The 15,346-nt window shown below is 41.5% G+C and overlaps 1 protein-coding gene across 26 annotated transcripts in view; it reads right to left on the reverse strand.

The window, feature by feature from the left end:
- Positions 1-15,346, reverse strand: part of KALRN (kalirin RhoGEF kinase) — a 708,666-nt gene that overhangs the window by 370,461 nt on the left and 322,859 nt on the right. For all 26 annotated transcript variants that reach the window (XM_050781536.1, XM_050781534.1, XM_050781532.1 and 23 more), the window contains exon 10: positions 9,684-9,806. In XM_050781536.1, coding sequence (XP_050637493.1) covers positions 9,684-9,806 — 123 coding nt within the window. The remainder of the gene's footprint in view (positions 1-9,683; positions 9,807-15,346) is intronic.

Here is a 15,346-nt window from a genome sequence, read left to right on the forward strand (position 1 = left end):
CAGAGCAGGGGTGGCTGTTGAGACTGAGAGAGAGTCTAAATTGTTCAGGGAGTGTGTATAAAGTGAGAAGAGAAGATCTGAGGAACAAATCCTGGGGAAAAGGGAAAAGAGTTTAATCAGGACCAGTCAGAAAGTCATAAGGAAACCAACAGGGCACGATGTCCCAGCTCTTTGGGGGGCCAAGGTGGGCAGATCACCTGAGGTCAGGAGTTCAAGACCAGCCTGGCTAACATGGCAAAACCCTGTCTCTACTAAAAATACAAAAATTAGCTGGGCGTGGTGGCGGGCACCCATAATCCCAGCTACTCGGAAGGTTGAGGCAGGAAAATCACTTGAACCCGGGAGACGGAGGTTGCAGTGAGCCGAAATCATACCATTGCACTCCAGCAGGGGCGACAAGAGAGAAACTCTGTCTCAAAAAAAAAAAAAAAAAAAAAAAAAATCTGTTAAGTGTCTTTTGGATTTAGCAATAAATAATAAAGTTAGCAAATAAAACCAGAGAGTCCTGTTGGAGTCCCTGGAAGATTAACCTCAGTGGGCCAGAGGGAACAAAAGCCCAATGGCAGGGGTCAAGGGGAATGGAGGAGGTGAGGAAGTAGAGGTGGCAAATACAAACTCCTCTATCAAGAACTTGGACTACAAAGGGAAGGAGAAACAGAGGGGAAAGTAAGAGTTCAGAGAAGCTATTCTTGGTGGCTTGCATTCGTATTAATTTGTTTTTAAGATGGGAGAGGCCAGGCGTAGTGGCTCACACCTGTAATCCCAGCACTTTGGGAGGCCAAGGCAGGTGGATCACTTAAAGTCAGGAGTTCGAGACCAACTTGACCAACATGGTGAAACCCCATCTCTACTAAAAATATAAAAACTAGCAGGGTGTAGTGCTCATGCCTTTGATCCCAGCTACCTGGAGGGCTGAGGCAGGAGAATCACTTGAATCTGGGGGGCAGAGGTTGCGGTGAGCCGAGATTGCGCCACTGCACTCCAACCTGGGTGACAGAGCAAGACTCTGTCTCAAAAACAAAAAAAAAAAAAAAAAAAGGGAGAGACTTGAGGGTGTTTAATCCTAAGGAAAAAAGGTTGCCTGTATCAGAAAACCTCCAGTGAGAAGAAGCATACTACATCACAAGGCACTTCACTCTGGTTTGAACAGCTCATAAAAAAGCAACCTGTGGTTAGAAGTTACACCTGAATTAAGCTAAAATTGGCTTCACTGTACCTTTTATTCTTATTTCATCTCTAGGAAGCCTTCAATTATCAAACCTATCATCCCCGCCTTCCATGAAACATTCTTTACTTGAAACAGAACATATCCAGTTACTTCAGCTTCACAGTCCTGGTAGCCTTCCAATAATCGTGGTGTATTTTGTCAATATCTTTTTAAAAATATATTTTCCAGAATTAGGCACAATTTTCCATATGTGATCTAAACAATGACAGTATAATTATTATCTCTCTGGTTTAGATATTATATTTTAATTTATATTATCACTCAAAAGCCTTTAACATTCCTCTTTGCTCTAAGAATAAAGTCTAACTCCTTGCATCTACAGGTCAAAGTTCTTGGGAGTTTAGACACAAACTACAGTTTTTGAGCTTTTCTACAATGATTCACATTCTACCACATAGAACCCTTTGCTCTAACCTATTTGACTGATTTCATTTACAGAGTCACAAATTTTTCCAGGAGATTTCAGGGAGCTTGAGGACTCCCACTATGACCATAGTTTTCCTTGACCAGAACTGAAATAATCTCAGAACAGCATTTTCCGTATCTTCCATTTGATGGAGCAGACTATGGTCCTCTCCACTAACGTGATGGCTCATTTCTGTGTTCCTCTTATCTTCATATTATTTCTGCATAAGGTTCTACCCTCAGGTTTGTAGATTTCATATAGATATGAAGCATTCTGATACAGTGTCACTCCTCCCATTAGAACAAGTCCTTTCAACAAAGAATCCTCTTCTACTGCCATTTTCTAGTTATGAGCTCAATATCCTGAGGTCTCAGTACTACCTATTATATTTATCTTCTTGTGTTAAAAGTTTAAGTGCACTACTTGTTACACATGCCTTTTGTTGGTTTATTTATAAAGAAGCCTAAAAATATTGTCTGCAACCTGTATTCTTGGTATTTTTTTAAACCTAAGGTTATCTAAGCACATTTTATTTATAACACACTTTTTCTATGTCACCTGTGTAAAGCCTAACATATCTGAATTTGGCTTCACTGGGTTAACTTTCTCCCTCTACTTTAAAATTCATTTAAATCTTTCTATATAGATTATCAAGGTTTCTGCCAACGTATATCCTTCCCAGTCCTTACAAGATGTACTCCATCCCTTGCCAGAAGCCCATCATCCTGGCTCTGCAGAACACAGTTCAGAAAACTTTTTGAAACACCATCTACATAGGCAGGCATTTGTTTCTCAAAGCTTCCCTTCTTTGCTGTAGTTACTGCCATTACATGGAACGAGAGATAAAAACACCACCTGTGGTTTCAAATCTTCCAGTTTGTTACTCAGAACTTAAGTCATTAGGAACAAAGTCCCAATTTCTTCTGAATGTGCCATTTGTTCCCCAAAGGAAGCAGCAAATGTGAGTGACAGTTCATGGGGTTAACAAGAGGTTCATGGTAGGCTCTCTACAACATCTTGGATATTGGCTCCTGCCCTCTCCCAATTTTCTACATCATATCCACACAAAGTGACCTTCAAAACCCTTGACTGGAAGTTAAGATGTAACATCTTTTTTTATCCTGAGTGTGATCACCAGACCATCTCCCATCAGCTCATACCAGTAACTTCTCCCTAGTGCTCCAGGGAGGGAAGGTTCTGAATCCAACCCAATGGGAAACATTTCATGCAAGATCCAAAGACCAAGACTGTCCTTTATTTCTTTGCTGCTTCACATTCCTCCACTTTCCCACTTCATGACATTAATTTTTCTGCATTTTCCCGGCTTTCTTCCTCACTATTTTTTTTTTCATTTGCCTAAGAATCTTTCATCCTTGCTAAGAAGCTAGAGTGTGAAAAAGCATCTATTTAAGCTCTCCCACCTTTTCCTTCTGCTTGCATTTGCAGCTGCTATAATTGGTCATCATCTCTGGCAAGAAGAGAAAGAAGGAACTTACTTTGAAGGTCACTGCATCACTGCATATTAATTGAATTGCCAGATGAAGTAGCTTTTACTAGAAATGCCCCTTGAAAACCTTAAAAGAGCAAACATTAAGCCTCCTTTCGTGCCACGGAATTTCTTAGAAGGTTAGAACATGTTTGATGCATTTTTTAAAATTAGATTTTGAGTTCCTCAAGACAGAAACTGTGGAACTCTTAACTTTTCACAGTGCCCAACAGAGAAACTTGATGGGAAATGAAAATTGATGAGGGCTATTGTTCAACTCTGAGGGCACAGACCTTCCATCTCTGTGGATTATCCTATTTTATTTTGCCCTTACTACTATGGTAGGTTTGCTGATTGTATCTTCAGTGTATCAGAGTATCTTCAGTGGGCAAGGTCACTGATAAATCCACTAAAATGCCTTTCCTCTATTCTTACCTATTTTGAATGATTTTTTTTTACAGTTCCAGTTTTACTAAGTCAACAAAGTATCAAGATAGCACAATGCAGTTGCCTACAGAGTTCAGAACATTTGTCATCATTGACTCTTTCTCTTACCACTTGTTTGGATTATCCATTCATTCTGTTAATTCTTCTTTCATAATAGCTCTTATTTTTTATTGTTATACTTTCAGTTCTGAGGTACGTGTGCACAACGTGCAGGTTTGTTACATAGGTATACATGTGCCATGTTGGTTTGCTGCACCCATTAACCCGTCATTTACATTAGGTATTTCTCCTAATGCTATCCCTCCCCCAGCCCCCGATGCCCTGACAAGCCCCAGTGTGTGATGTTTCCCTCCCTGTGTCCATGTGTTCTCATTGTTCAACTCCCACTTATGAGTGAGAACATGCGGTGTTTGGTTTTCTCTTCTTGTGGTACTTTGCTGAGAATGATGGTTTCCAGTTTCGGAATGATTTTTTTAAAGTGTGTTCTACTCAAGTTTGACAAAAAACAAAACAAAACAAAACAAAAAATCCACAAGGGTTGGACAGATAAACAAGTAACCAGAGATTACTGAATAAAGTACTTAATTGTGCCCATGTTTTTCTATTTCTTTGTCTTTCTTTAAATTGTCTGCTCTTTCAAAAATGTTACACTAATGCTACTTAATATGCCTAGCTGCTTAAATGTGATTTGGTGCACTGAGACTTTAGATAATATATATTTGAATGTAAACACTTGCTAATTTTTGACTAAATTAGCATACAGAAAATCTGGCATTTCAGATAATGAGGCCATAAAGCAGGCCACTAGCAGAGCAGGCACAGCTGTTATGTAAACCACAGGCACTTGAGTACTGTCCTACCTCGTAGTAGCAAATATCTCATGACAATATAACATTACCACATTCTATTCCACCACCGGGGCAGACATGGACACATCTATCCCCTGACAGCCATCCTATTATGGGCAGCAACTCCATCTTACACTTGTTTATATTATTGATGATACCTAATGTACCACAAAAAATATGTGTCTCTTAAAAACTGTTCTACTTGGTGGCCTGAGTCATTTGATGAGATTATAGGCAAACTGAGTCCAGTATTCGACCTAAGGAGCAGCAGGGGTTCCCGCCAGTGCCCAGGTCTTCTGTTTGAGCATGCACAACCTCAGCAGCTTGGACTAGATAACTGTAGACACAGATCCCCTGGTGTATCCCTTCCTGGACCTTCGCTCTGAATGTTGGCTTCCTCCCTAGGGAGGCTGTCATGACTGCAAAGCCTTTCCCCAGTCAGCTCAGCTTCTATGTCGGCTATTCAAAGAGTGCCATCTGCAGGATGAACTGAGGACTCAAATATTTAATTCATCTTCAAAGGGTATTTGAAGAATTTGTTTAAAATTTGTTCAAGAGCTATTAAACACAAAAGTTAAAGTTTAATGAAGGATAATGGATTGCCACATAAATTCTTCAAAGATATCATTTATGTCTATTTAATAGCTGCCCTAAATGTCTTTACTACAAAGACTAACCACTGGTAAGAATCACAGATGCCTCCACTATCCCAAGAGTGGAGATGTATTTGTTCAGGGGCTTTACACTGCCTCAACCCCTCCCCGTGGGTAGCCATTCCCTCTGTTGAGGGCTTGCTTTTCCTTTCAGAAGGACAAATTTCCAGGATCTGTGACAGATGTAATAGCTCTCTTTCTGCTTTGATTCAAGACAGTTTTTTGAACCTAAATACAGAGAATGGGTGCTCAGAATTCCTCTCTCATTATCAGTCTCAGGTAAAGGAATCCCAAATGATAAGGCTGAAAGAGGTCCCTTCACAGAATCACGACCCTTTAGAGTATTGCTTATAAGTTACCCCAGGCCCCTACCCCGCAGCATATATAGCCTTCCTGACCACATCTCATAAACAGCAACCCAAACAAAGAATAAGAGTGTCCATGCTTTGGGCTTTCTGTCATTGCTCTTCTTACTGAAGAACTTTTCAATTCCTGATTAAATCCACTCCTCTTCTTCCAGTGGCCCCCATCTAATTGAGAGCAGAAGCAAGAGAGAAAGAAGAACCCTTTCCTGCCTAGATCACCCCATTTTCACCACCTAAACATGGCAATCACGCTGTACAGAACAAAGCAGGTCTCAGGCAGGCTGCTACTGACAGCCAACCAGCCTTCACTGTGGTCAGCATTGGTTTTCCTATGTGGACTAACAATCCCAGGATGCTGGGCTGCTCCATCTCCCAGAGTGGGGATCACAGAATAAGGTAGGATTAATTCCCCAACTACAAGATCCAGCTCTGGAGGCTAATTTCAGGGTAATGAGATGGCTCACGAACCCTAGGTAAAGTGCTCCCTTCGTAGCTCATATCTGCTTTTCTCCTTTCCAGAGCAAACACTCCTCCTAAAAGGATGAGCCTTTTGGAAGTTAGAACTCTGTCTTCTCTTTCAAAAAAATACAGTCTTATCAGAAAGCAGAGTCAGGGAGGTGTGGATCATGCCAGTGGATTACTCATTGGAAGGGCCAGAGGAAAGTTGTAATTGATGTCAATAAAGGTGGCAACATCCCCCACCCTCACCCCCTTTGTCTTTGTCCCACACTTTCCATAAGCAAATGGGCACTCAGAAATGAATTTTATGCCCACTTCCTTTACCTCAATAAGGAGGGACAGCATGGAATTAGGATAAGAACATGACTCTGGAATCCAACAGACCTGGGTTTGAATCTCAGCAGAGCCCCTGACAAGCTGGATGACTTGGGCACATGGAAGAACTTTCTAAGCCTCAGTGTTGTCTTCTATAAAACAAGGCGAATACTACCTATCACTCAGGATTGGCATAAGATATATAATGGAAACATAAGCTCTCAAAAATGTGCCCATTCTTTCTTTAGCATGAATTTAAATTCATGTGTTTTTGTTGCTGATGGAAAAGCATTGTCCCACATGAAAGGAGTATCAGGTATCAGCGAGAAGGTGGAGGAACAGTCGGGAAAAATGGGCCTGAGGTGGCCATGGGTCTTGCTTGGTTGTAACAAAATGCAAAAACTGTGGCCTATAATCAAAACATGGGCCTACAACCAAGGTTGGCATTGCCTCTGAGGCTATATCAGGCAGAGGGCAAGGAGGATTGAGCTGGGTCAGAGCTATGGGTAGCTTTGGGGATGTCCTTTCTAAGTGAGGAGTGCTGAGCCATAGGACAGCCCACAGGCAGAAGCACCAAAGCTATGGGATGGCCCTATTCCAACAGACCACCCCACGTACTACAACCTCCACTCTCAGCCGTCAGGGGATACATGTGGCCCTCTCCCATCCTTGGCTCCCTAACAGCCTAGAGAGGAATGGCCCAGGATGCATGGCCACTCAGATATTTTAGATCTGTGCTGCATCTTGCCGAAGGTCCTCACTGGCTAGGAGGCTTTCTTTTTTTGTATTGTGGTAAAATATACACAATATAACACTTACAATTTTAACCATTTTAAAGTGTATAATTGGCCGGGCGCGGTGGCTCAAGCCTGTAATCCCAGCACTTTGGGAGGCCGAGACGGGCGGATCACGAGGTCAGGAGATCGAGACCATCCTGGCTAACACGGTGAAACCCCGTCTCTACTAAAAAATACAAAAAACTAGCCGGGCGAGGTGGCGGGTGCCTGTAGTCCCAGCTACTCAGGAGGCTGAGGCAGGAGAATGGCATAAACCCAGGAGGTGGAGCTTGCAGTGAGCCAAGATCACGCCACTGCACTCCAGCCTGGGTGACAGAGCGAGACTCCGTCTCAAAAAAAAAAAAAAAAAAAGTGTATAACTTAGTGGTATTAAGTACATTCACAGTGTTGTGGTGCAACCATCACCATCATCTATCTCGAGAACTCTTCATCTTCATCATGCAAAACTGAAACTCTGTATCAATTAAACCAGGGGTGTCCAATCTTTTGGCTTCCCTGAGCCACATTGGAAGAAGAATTGTCTTGGGCCACACATAAAATATACAAATGATAGCTGATGAGCTTAAAAAAATTGCAGAAAAATTCATAATGTTTTAAGAAAGTTTACCAATTTGTGTCGGGCCACATTCAAAGCCATCATGGGCTACATACAGCCTGTGGGCCATGGGCTGGATAAGCTTCATTAAACAATAGCTCCCTATTCCTCCCTTACCCCCAGCCTCTGACAACCACCATTCTACTTTCCATCTCTATGAATCTGACTACACTAGGTATAAGTAGAATCATAAAATATTTATCCTTTTTGTGAATGACTTATTTCACTTAGCATAATGTCTTCAAGGTTCATCCATGTTGTAGCATATGTTAGAATTCCCTCCCTTTTTAAGTCTAAATAATACTCCATTATATGAATAGACCACATTTTGTTTATCCATGCATCCGTCAATAGACATTGGAGTTGTTTCCACCATTTGAATATTGTGAACATGAGTATATAAATAAATATCTGTTTGGTGGCTGGGCACAGTGGCTCACGCCTGTAATCCCTGAACTTTGGGAGGCTGAGGTGGGTGGATCACTTGAGGTCAGGAGTTCGAGACCAGCCTGGCCAACGAGGTGAAATCCCATTTTTACAAAAAAATACAAAAAATTAGCCAGGTGTGGTGGCAGGCGCCTATAATCCTAGCTACTCAGGAGGCTGAGGCAGGAGAATCACTTGAACCCAGGAGGCGGAGGTTGCAGTGAGCCATGATCACATTACTGTACTCCAGCCTGGGCAACAGAGCGAGACTATGTCTCAAAAAAAAAAAAAAAATCTGTTTGAGTCCCTGCTTTCAATTCTGTTAGGGATACACCCTGAAGTGGAATTGCTGGATCTATGATAATTCTATTTTTAATTCTTGAGGACCCTCCACACTGTTTTCCACAGTGGCTGCACCATTTTACACTCTCATCAACAGTGCACAAGGGTTCCATATGAGGCTTTCTTTATCTCACAGGCTGGGTCTAATCCACCCATACTCCCTGGGCTCAGGTCACTGCGGACATGGTCTTTCTGGCTCCTATAAGGCCTCTCAATTTTCAGCAGATGCTTGCAGCTCCCCTAGAGAGGCAGTAATGCTCCATGACCTTCCTGTTCTTGCTCGGTTGTTGACATACCATCTCTTTTTGCATCCATAGCACATAGTCTGTCTAGGGCTGGGAGCCTCCCTGGGTGAGGCCTAGGGCTCTGCACAATGCCCAAAGTGGGGCCCACATTGAGGGCTGTCTGCCTGGTGGGACTGAAGTCAGCTCTGGCTAAAGCAGTGATGTGGCAAAACCTAGTTCTGTCATCCTCACTCCTTCAGCAGCACTTACCCCTCTGTCCCATATGGGCACCCTCCCTCCCTTATTCTTCATTATTTTGTTTTACATGGCAGCTGATCACACCTGATAAAATAACTGGAGAGTAGTATTTCATCTTGAAAATGAAAATTCTCAGGACCCATTTGGAAAACTCCCCAATGGAGAAATATAACAGAGTTAGGATAACATTTTTAAGATGAAGGCTCTGAACAAAAACACTTTAAAACAATTATACTATTAGACAAATGGCCAGGGCCTGTCATACAACATCTTTGCGCAAATTCAGAAATGGTGCCCTTTTTGGATCAGGTGTGCAGCTCAGCTAAAAGACTAAACATTATATAAATGGAAGTTTAAATATTGTCCAAATGACACCAAGGCAGGTTCTTTGGGCACATTCAGCCCTGTGAGTGCATGGCTGGTGAGCAGGTGTCACCTGTTTCTCCAGGTCCTGGAAGGTATGTGGCTTTGTAAGTAGAGCTGGGACTGATTTTTAGCTCTCACTCACTGGCAGTAACAACCATAAGCAGCAGCCCCGGGGGGATGAGGAATCTAATAATGTCATTCCCTCCTGCCAGCACCACCTTGTGGACAAGGCATTTTTAGATCACACCAGCAGGAAGATTTTTTTGAAAGATTATAAATATGGGCATCTATTTTACCACTCACCTAGAATCCAATAGAAGACAAAGGACTCCTTGCATCAGGCAGGAAGGCAGCCCAGCAGCCACAGGCTATCAACCCAGCAAGCCTCACCAAACACCAAAGCCACAGCGCTGGTCTCCTTCATCTAGACACACACACACACACACACACACAGAGACAGCATCTCACCTGAGCCACCTCTTCAAAGTCATCGTGCCTCTTCTGCAGGGCCCGGGCTCGATGTAGGGACTTTCCAACTCCAGTGTGTTTGCTGAGAAAGGCCTCACCATGGTTTTCAATCCAGTCCAACACCTGGTCAAAGAAGGATAACAGCAACTATGACTTCCTAGCAGAAGGAAAGACACGTGACAACATGTGCAACTGCTAGAGTCCTAACCACCCCCACATCCCATCCCAATTGTAAAGCAGCAGTTCAGGTGGAAATGGTCAATCTGCTGTGAGTCCATGGGATTTCATCACTGTCACTGGCAATATCACAGTCCCACCCTTAACTAAATTCAACTTACCCTTTTTGATCTCCATATTATCCGTCCATTACTTTTTCCATTTTCTTAGTTCATTATTTTAAACAAGCTACACACCAGGCACAGTTTAACCCCCTCACCACTTCTACCCAATCACATAAAGATATTGGCAGGAAATTAGGTAGTAGCAGTTTGGGCAGTATCTTGGCCCTCATTACTCATCGGTCACTCTGCCATAAGAATGCAAACAGCAATTGGAACCAGTCATGGGGATCCTGCCTATTGTGCTCCTGGGACGCCCCTTCCTAATCTTGAAAGCAAAGTCCAGGGTAGTCAGTCCCCAGTTGGATGCTCATGATATCTGAACACTAGGACAATAGCCCCCTCTGGCTTCTTTCCATCTTCCTCCTCCAATCGATACCAACTAACCAAACAAACAAATGTATAAATTAAAGTATTTGCATCCTAAGTCCTTTAGTATCTGAGTCTCTTGGGAAGTAGTGGAGACTTTATGTTCTTCCAGGCTAAAGATCTAGTGATTCGGCTTCAATACAGTTTCCTTGGTATTTAGAGACACTGGAACAGAGAAGCCTGGGCAATAGAAGGGTGAGAGAGAGGGGAAGCTAAGAAGGGTGGAAAAGAAGTTTTCCTGAGGGGCACTTGAGAGGCAGGATGGAAATCCCTTAGTAAAAGCCTTGACGTGCAGAGAGGATCAAAGCCTTTAATACTCATTTTGCATTCTTGCAGATGGCCTAACAAAAATGCGTGCATCCCAGAGATCATCTTTTGATCTCTGACAAGTTGGTGCTCAGTAAATCGGGTGACCACAATTAAATCAGAATTACAGTATAGACACACCTGTTATAGATCCTGCTAAAACTCAAGTGAGTCCACTCACTGCCTGCAATATTAACCATGAACTAAACATTTGATTAATGATGTACTAGCCTTTCCAGATTTTGGAAGAACTTATTGGAAAATGACTTAGATGAACTAGGTCTATTTAAAAAGATGGTTTAACTCATTCCTGTGTCTCAGACGGATTGCCCTGTAGCAAACAGAGGTAGAACCAAATCATTCCATAGACTATAGGCATGGGAGTTCTCTGACATTTGGGATATTTTAATATCTGCAGTGTGTAAAGTGTGAACATTTTCAAAGTCTTTGGTGACAGGATCACAAAGCCCACATTATGATTGTGCTAGTTCAGAGAAAGGTACATATGAATATAAAAATGAGGCTTAACAAATATCCACTTAATGAAGATAGGTGGAGTAATTGTCCATCATCATGAAGAAAAGAAGTTTTTTGTAAATAAAAAATGAATTCATCTAAACGTTATCTATGGATATTTTAAACACTTTATAATATATTCTGGCAATATACATATTTTAAGTATTCTGGAGGCACAGCCCTAAAAAGAAATTGTGGTAGTGCTGGATTTTTACCTTTTGCAAATACTGAAAGGCAGCACTGAAAGGAACTTTACATGTTCCTCTCTTAGAAGAGCCTACATTTCTCTAGAATTACTTACGGTGAAACTTCAACCAAAAAAATCAAGAGAGTGTATTTTTACTTGGCTTGCCACAATTAGATCTCACAATTCTGTACTGTCACGGGATTTATGAGCTTCAGCATGCAAGGTCAAAGGCAAATACTTTGTAGTCACAAAGTTTCCCGTATATTAGGTGCCAACTATAGTAAAGTTTTAGGATTTTAAGGCATAAACTTTCATCAATCCCTTCTGAAAACAATTGAGGTTTGAGGATAATTTTTTGCATATTAAAGAACTACCAGTGGTCATTTACGAATGTGTTGGAATTTATAACAGATTTTTCAGACCACAATTTTTTAAATTTAGTTTTGAGCACTTAAGTATGAATTGCTTGTCTCGCAGTGTTTTCATGAGTTTTGTTTTATTTCAGTTTTTATCTCTAGCTTTAAGAAAATTGGTTATTCTGAAGTAAATTGGTTGAAGAGGAATATTTTCCATCTACTAGTTCACCCACATACAGCGTCTGCACTCCCCAGAAATGATTTTACAACTTTTAAATATTTTTTAAAAGGCAATTTGTTTCCTTTTTCAGTACTTTGCTTTCTTTAAAATGTCAATTTATTTTTAGTTAGTGACACTTAGTTTTACTTAATTGGCTATGCCTTCATCACTTAAAAACCTATTTCTTTCATATTTGAGAAGCTTTTACTTCATTTTAACATAACTTTGATTGCTCTGTGATGTTATAGTGCCATCATTTAGTCCAATTTCTGCCATTAGAATTGAAGCTGTAGGGAAAATATGTGCAATTGCAACAAAAGTTCAGGAGCTACGCAGAAATCAATTTAACAAATCAAAAAGCAAATAATTTAGGAAAGTTAACAAAATTTCTTTAGTAATCCAGACTGAAAAAGTACTCGAGGCTAGATAAACATAGTCAATATATGAAGTACTGTTAAAGATTCTAATTTCTATTTTATTTCAGATGGTTCATTTAGAGCCATCACTGCATCATACACGTATTTAGACCACACACCGTCTCGACCCTGATTCCATGTCCTCCAACCTCGGGAGTACAATCTGACTTTCCATGCAGATCCTGCGCAGCAGAGAAACATGTTCCTGAGCAGACACCAGCAGTGCCTGACAATTACATTACACACTATAAATTTATGTGTGGCTTGAGATTCTGGATATTTGTCAGTTTCTAGTGTGTTCCATTAAGATAAATCAGGCTCCAGAATCTGAACATCACTGGTTAAAGAATAAATTGACTTTCTAGTCAAATCCCAGACCCTACCTAAGTACAAGCGCCCATCAAGGTACTCCTTATAATCTTATTCCTGAATAATTTCTCCTCATCTACAAGGCATACTTAAAATACTCAATTACCAATCATAGTCAGGGTATACAGCATGAGAGTCATTCATACCTATCGATGGCTCTGAATTGGTATTTGAGCATTTCTAACTTTGGAGGTTTTATCTTTTTGTTTTCATCTGAGGGGTCCTCAGGCAGCAGAGAAGCATGTGTGGGTGTGTAAGTATTCACATATTCAGATATGTATTTAAATAGTCTTATTGTACCACAGTGCCAGGCACTAGAGCAGCTCTGGAGAGGGGGGAGCAGCAGTAAAAAGGCAGGCATGGCCTGATGCTGGGAACTCAGTCTACAGGGGTAACAAGCACTACACACTAAATCATACAATTCGTCATTCATTGCAAAGGTGAAAAGTACCAACAGCCAAATGCATCTTCTCTGGGGAGTCACAGAAGGTTTCTCAGGAGAAGTAAGGTTTAGCTGAGATCTGAGAGAGAGTAGGATTTAACCAAATTAGGAATTGAAATGACCAGCATGGCTTGCATAGGGGATAAGTAGGAAATGGACCCTGAAAAGGCAGGTACCAGATTGTGGTGAGCCGTGGTGTGCTGAACAGAAGAATCCAGTGTTCATCCTAAGAGCCACTGAAGAGCCGCTGCCAGGAGGATAAAGACACTTTCCATTTCCAGTTAAAAATTATTGCTCTGACTGACTAGGTGCAGTGGCTTATGCCTATAATCCTATCCCTTTGGGAGGCAGAGGCAGGTGGATTGCTTGAACCTAGGAATTTGAGACAAGCCTTGGTAACATGGCAAAACTCTGTTTCTACAAAAAAATTAGCCAGGCGTGGTGGTGCACACCTGCAGTTCCAGCTATGTAGGAGGCTGAGGAGGGAGGATCCCCTGAGCCTAAGAGTTCCAGGCTGAAGTGAGCTGTGATATCACCATTCCAGCCTGGGCAATAGAGTGAGACCTTATCTCAAATATATGTGTGTGTGTATATGCGTGTGTGTGTGTGTGTGTGTATAAATATATATATAGCTCTGACTGCTTTGTGGAGGATCAACTGGAGAAGGCAAGAGTAGAGAAAGGAAAACAGGAGGCAGAAATTCTGACAAGAGGTGATGGTGACTCATGCAAGGCCAATGGCAGTGTCTATAGATAGACAGATTGGGGGGAAAGAATTGCCAGGACTTGGTAACTGGCTATGGGGGAGATGCAGAGGCAGGCAGTAAGCCTGACCCCCAGGGGCATGTCTTGAATATCTGAGCGGAAGGTAGAACTAGTCACTGGTACGGGACTGAATGAGTTATGAGGGGTAGCACAGACATAACGTATTTTTTTTCTTAAAATTTTTTTCCCTTTCTATGCTCACACTCTTGTTCTGAGAATGACTATGGAAAGGGATACTCATGGGCATAAGTGGCAGTGATTTGTGCCCCTGAACTTGAATTGGAAATAGTACTCAATAATGGTTGTCAATCAGATTCTGGGAAAGATGTGCCTTTAGTTTCAAAGAAGTAATTTATACACTAAGGCTAAAAAATAAATTATAAATTGTTAATCTACCTAAATCCCAATAATAAAAGTTAGGAATGCCAAATCCATTTTAAAAACATAACTTCAACCTAATTGTCCATCAATGGATGACTAGATAAAGAAAATGTGGTATATATTGACAATGGAATACTATTCAACCATAAAAAAGAATGTAATCATGTCTTCTGCAGCAATATGGATGGAACTGGAGGCCATTATCCTGAGTAAAACAAGTCAGGCACAGAAAGACAAATATCACATGTTCTCACTTATATGTGGAAGATAAATAATGCAGACGCACGGATGCAGAGTGTGTAGTGCTAGACAATGGACACTGGAAAGGGAGAGGGGGTGGGTGATGAGAAATTATTAATGAGTACAATATATGTTATTTGGGTGATGGATAGCCTAAAAGCTCTGACTTTACCACTATGCAGTCTATGTATATAACAAAATTATACTTGGACCCTGTACATTTATACAAATAAAAATAAATAAATAAATAAATAAAGGCATACCCTCAGACTTAAATGAAATTAACCCATGCATTCTAAAAAGGGCTTTTCACTGGGGTATACTTTTTGAGCAGCCCTTAACTTGACATACAAAGTCCCCTATGCCTGGCCCTACCCCCTCTTAACCCCACCTTTGGTGAGTTCCTGCCTCACCCCCAAACACCCTAAAAGCTGCCTCTCATCTCCTAAGTTTTGCTCTGTTTTCCCCGTCACTTTCCATATCCTTTCCTCTTGTATACCCACTTCCCAGGCTACCTCCTACTTATCCTTTAAGCTCTACTTCAAAATCATTGGCTATGGAAAGCCTTAACTCCTTAATAACCCATCCAGGCTGAAGCGGGTGTTTCTCTTCTCTTATTCTGTTCAAACCACAATTATTGCCCACAGGCCTGTCTCTCACACTAGACTCCAACCTCTTTGTACTCCCAGGACACAGTGTGGTACTCAACACAGAGTGGTTGCTTAATACATGTTTAATTGAACTGAACTCAAACTGACC

Source organism: Macaca thibetana, chromosome 2 (assembly GCF_024542745.1).
Source record: "Macaca thibetana thibetana isolate TM-01 chromosome 2, ASM2454274v1, whole genome shotgun sequence".
In the NCBI taxonomy this organism is placed as follows: domain Eukaryota; kingdom Metazoa; phylum Chordata; class Mammalia; order Primates; family Cercopithecidae; genus Macaca; species Macaca thibetana.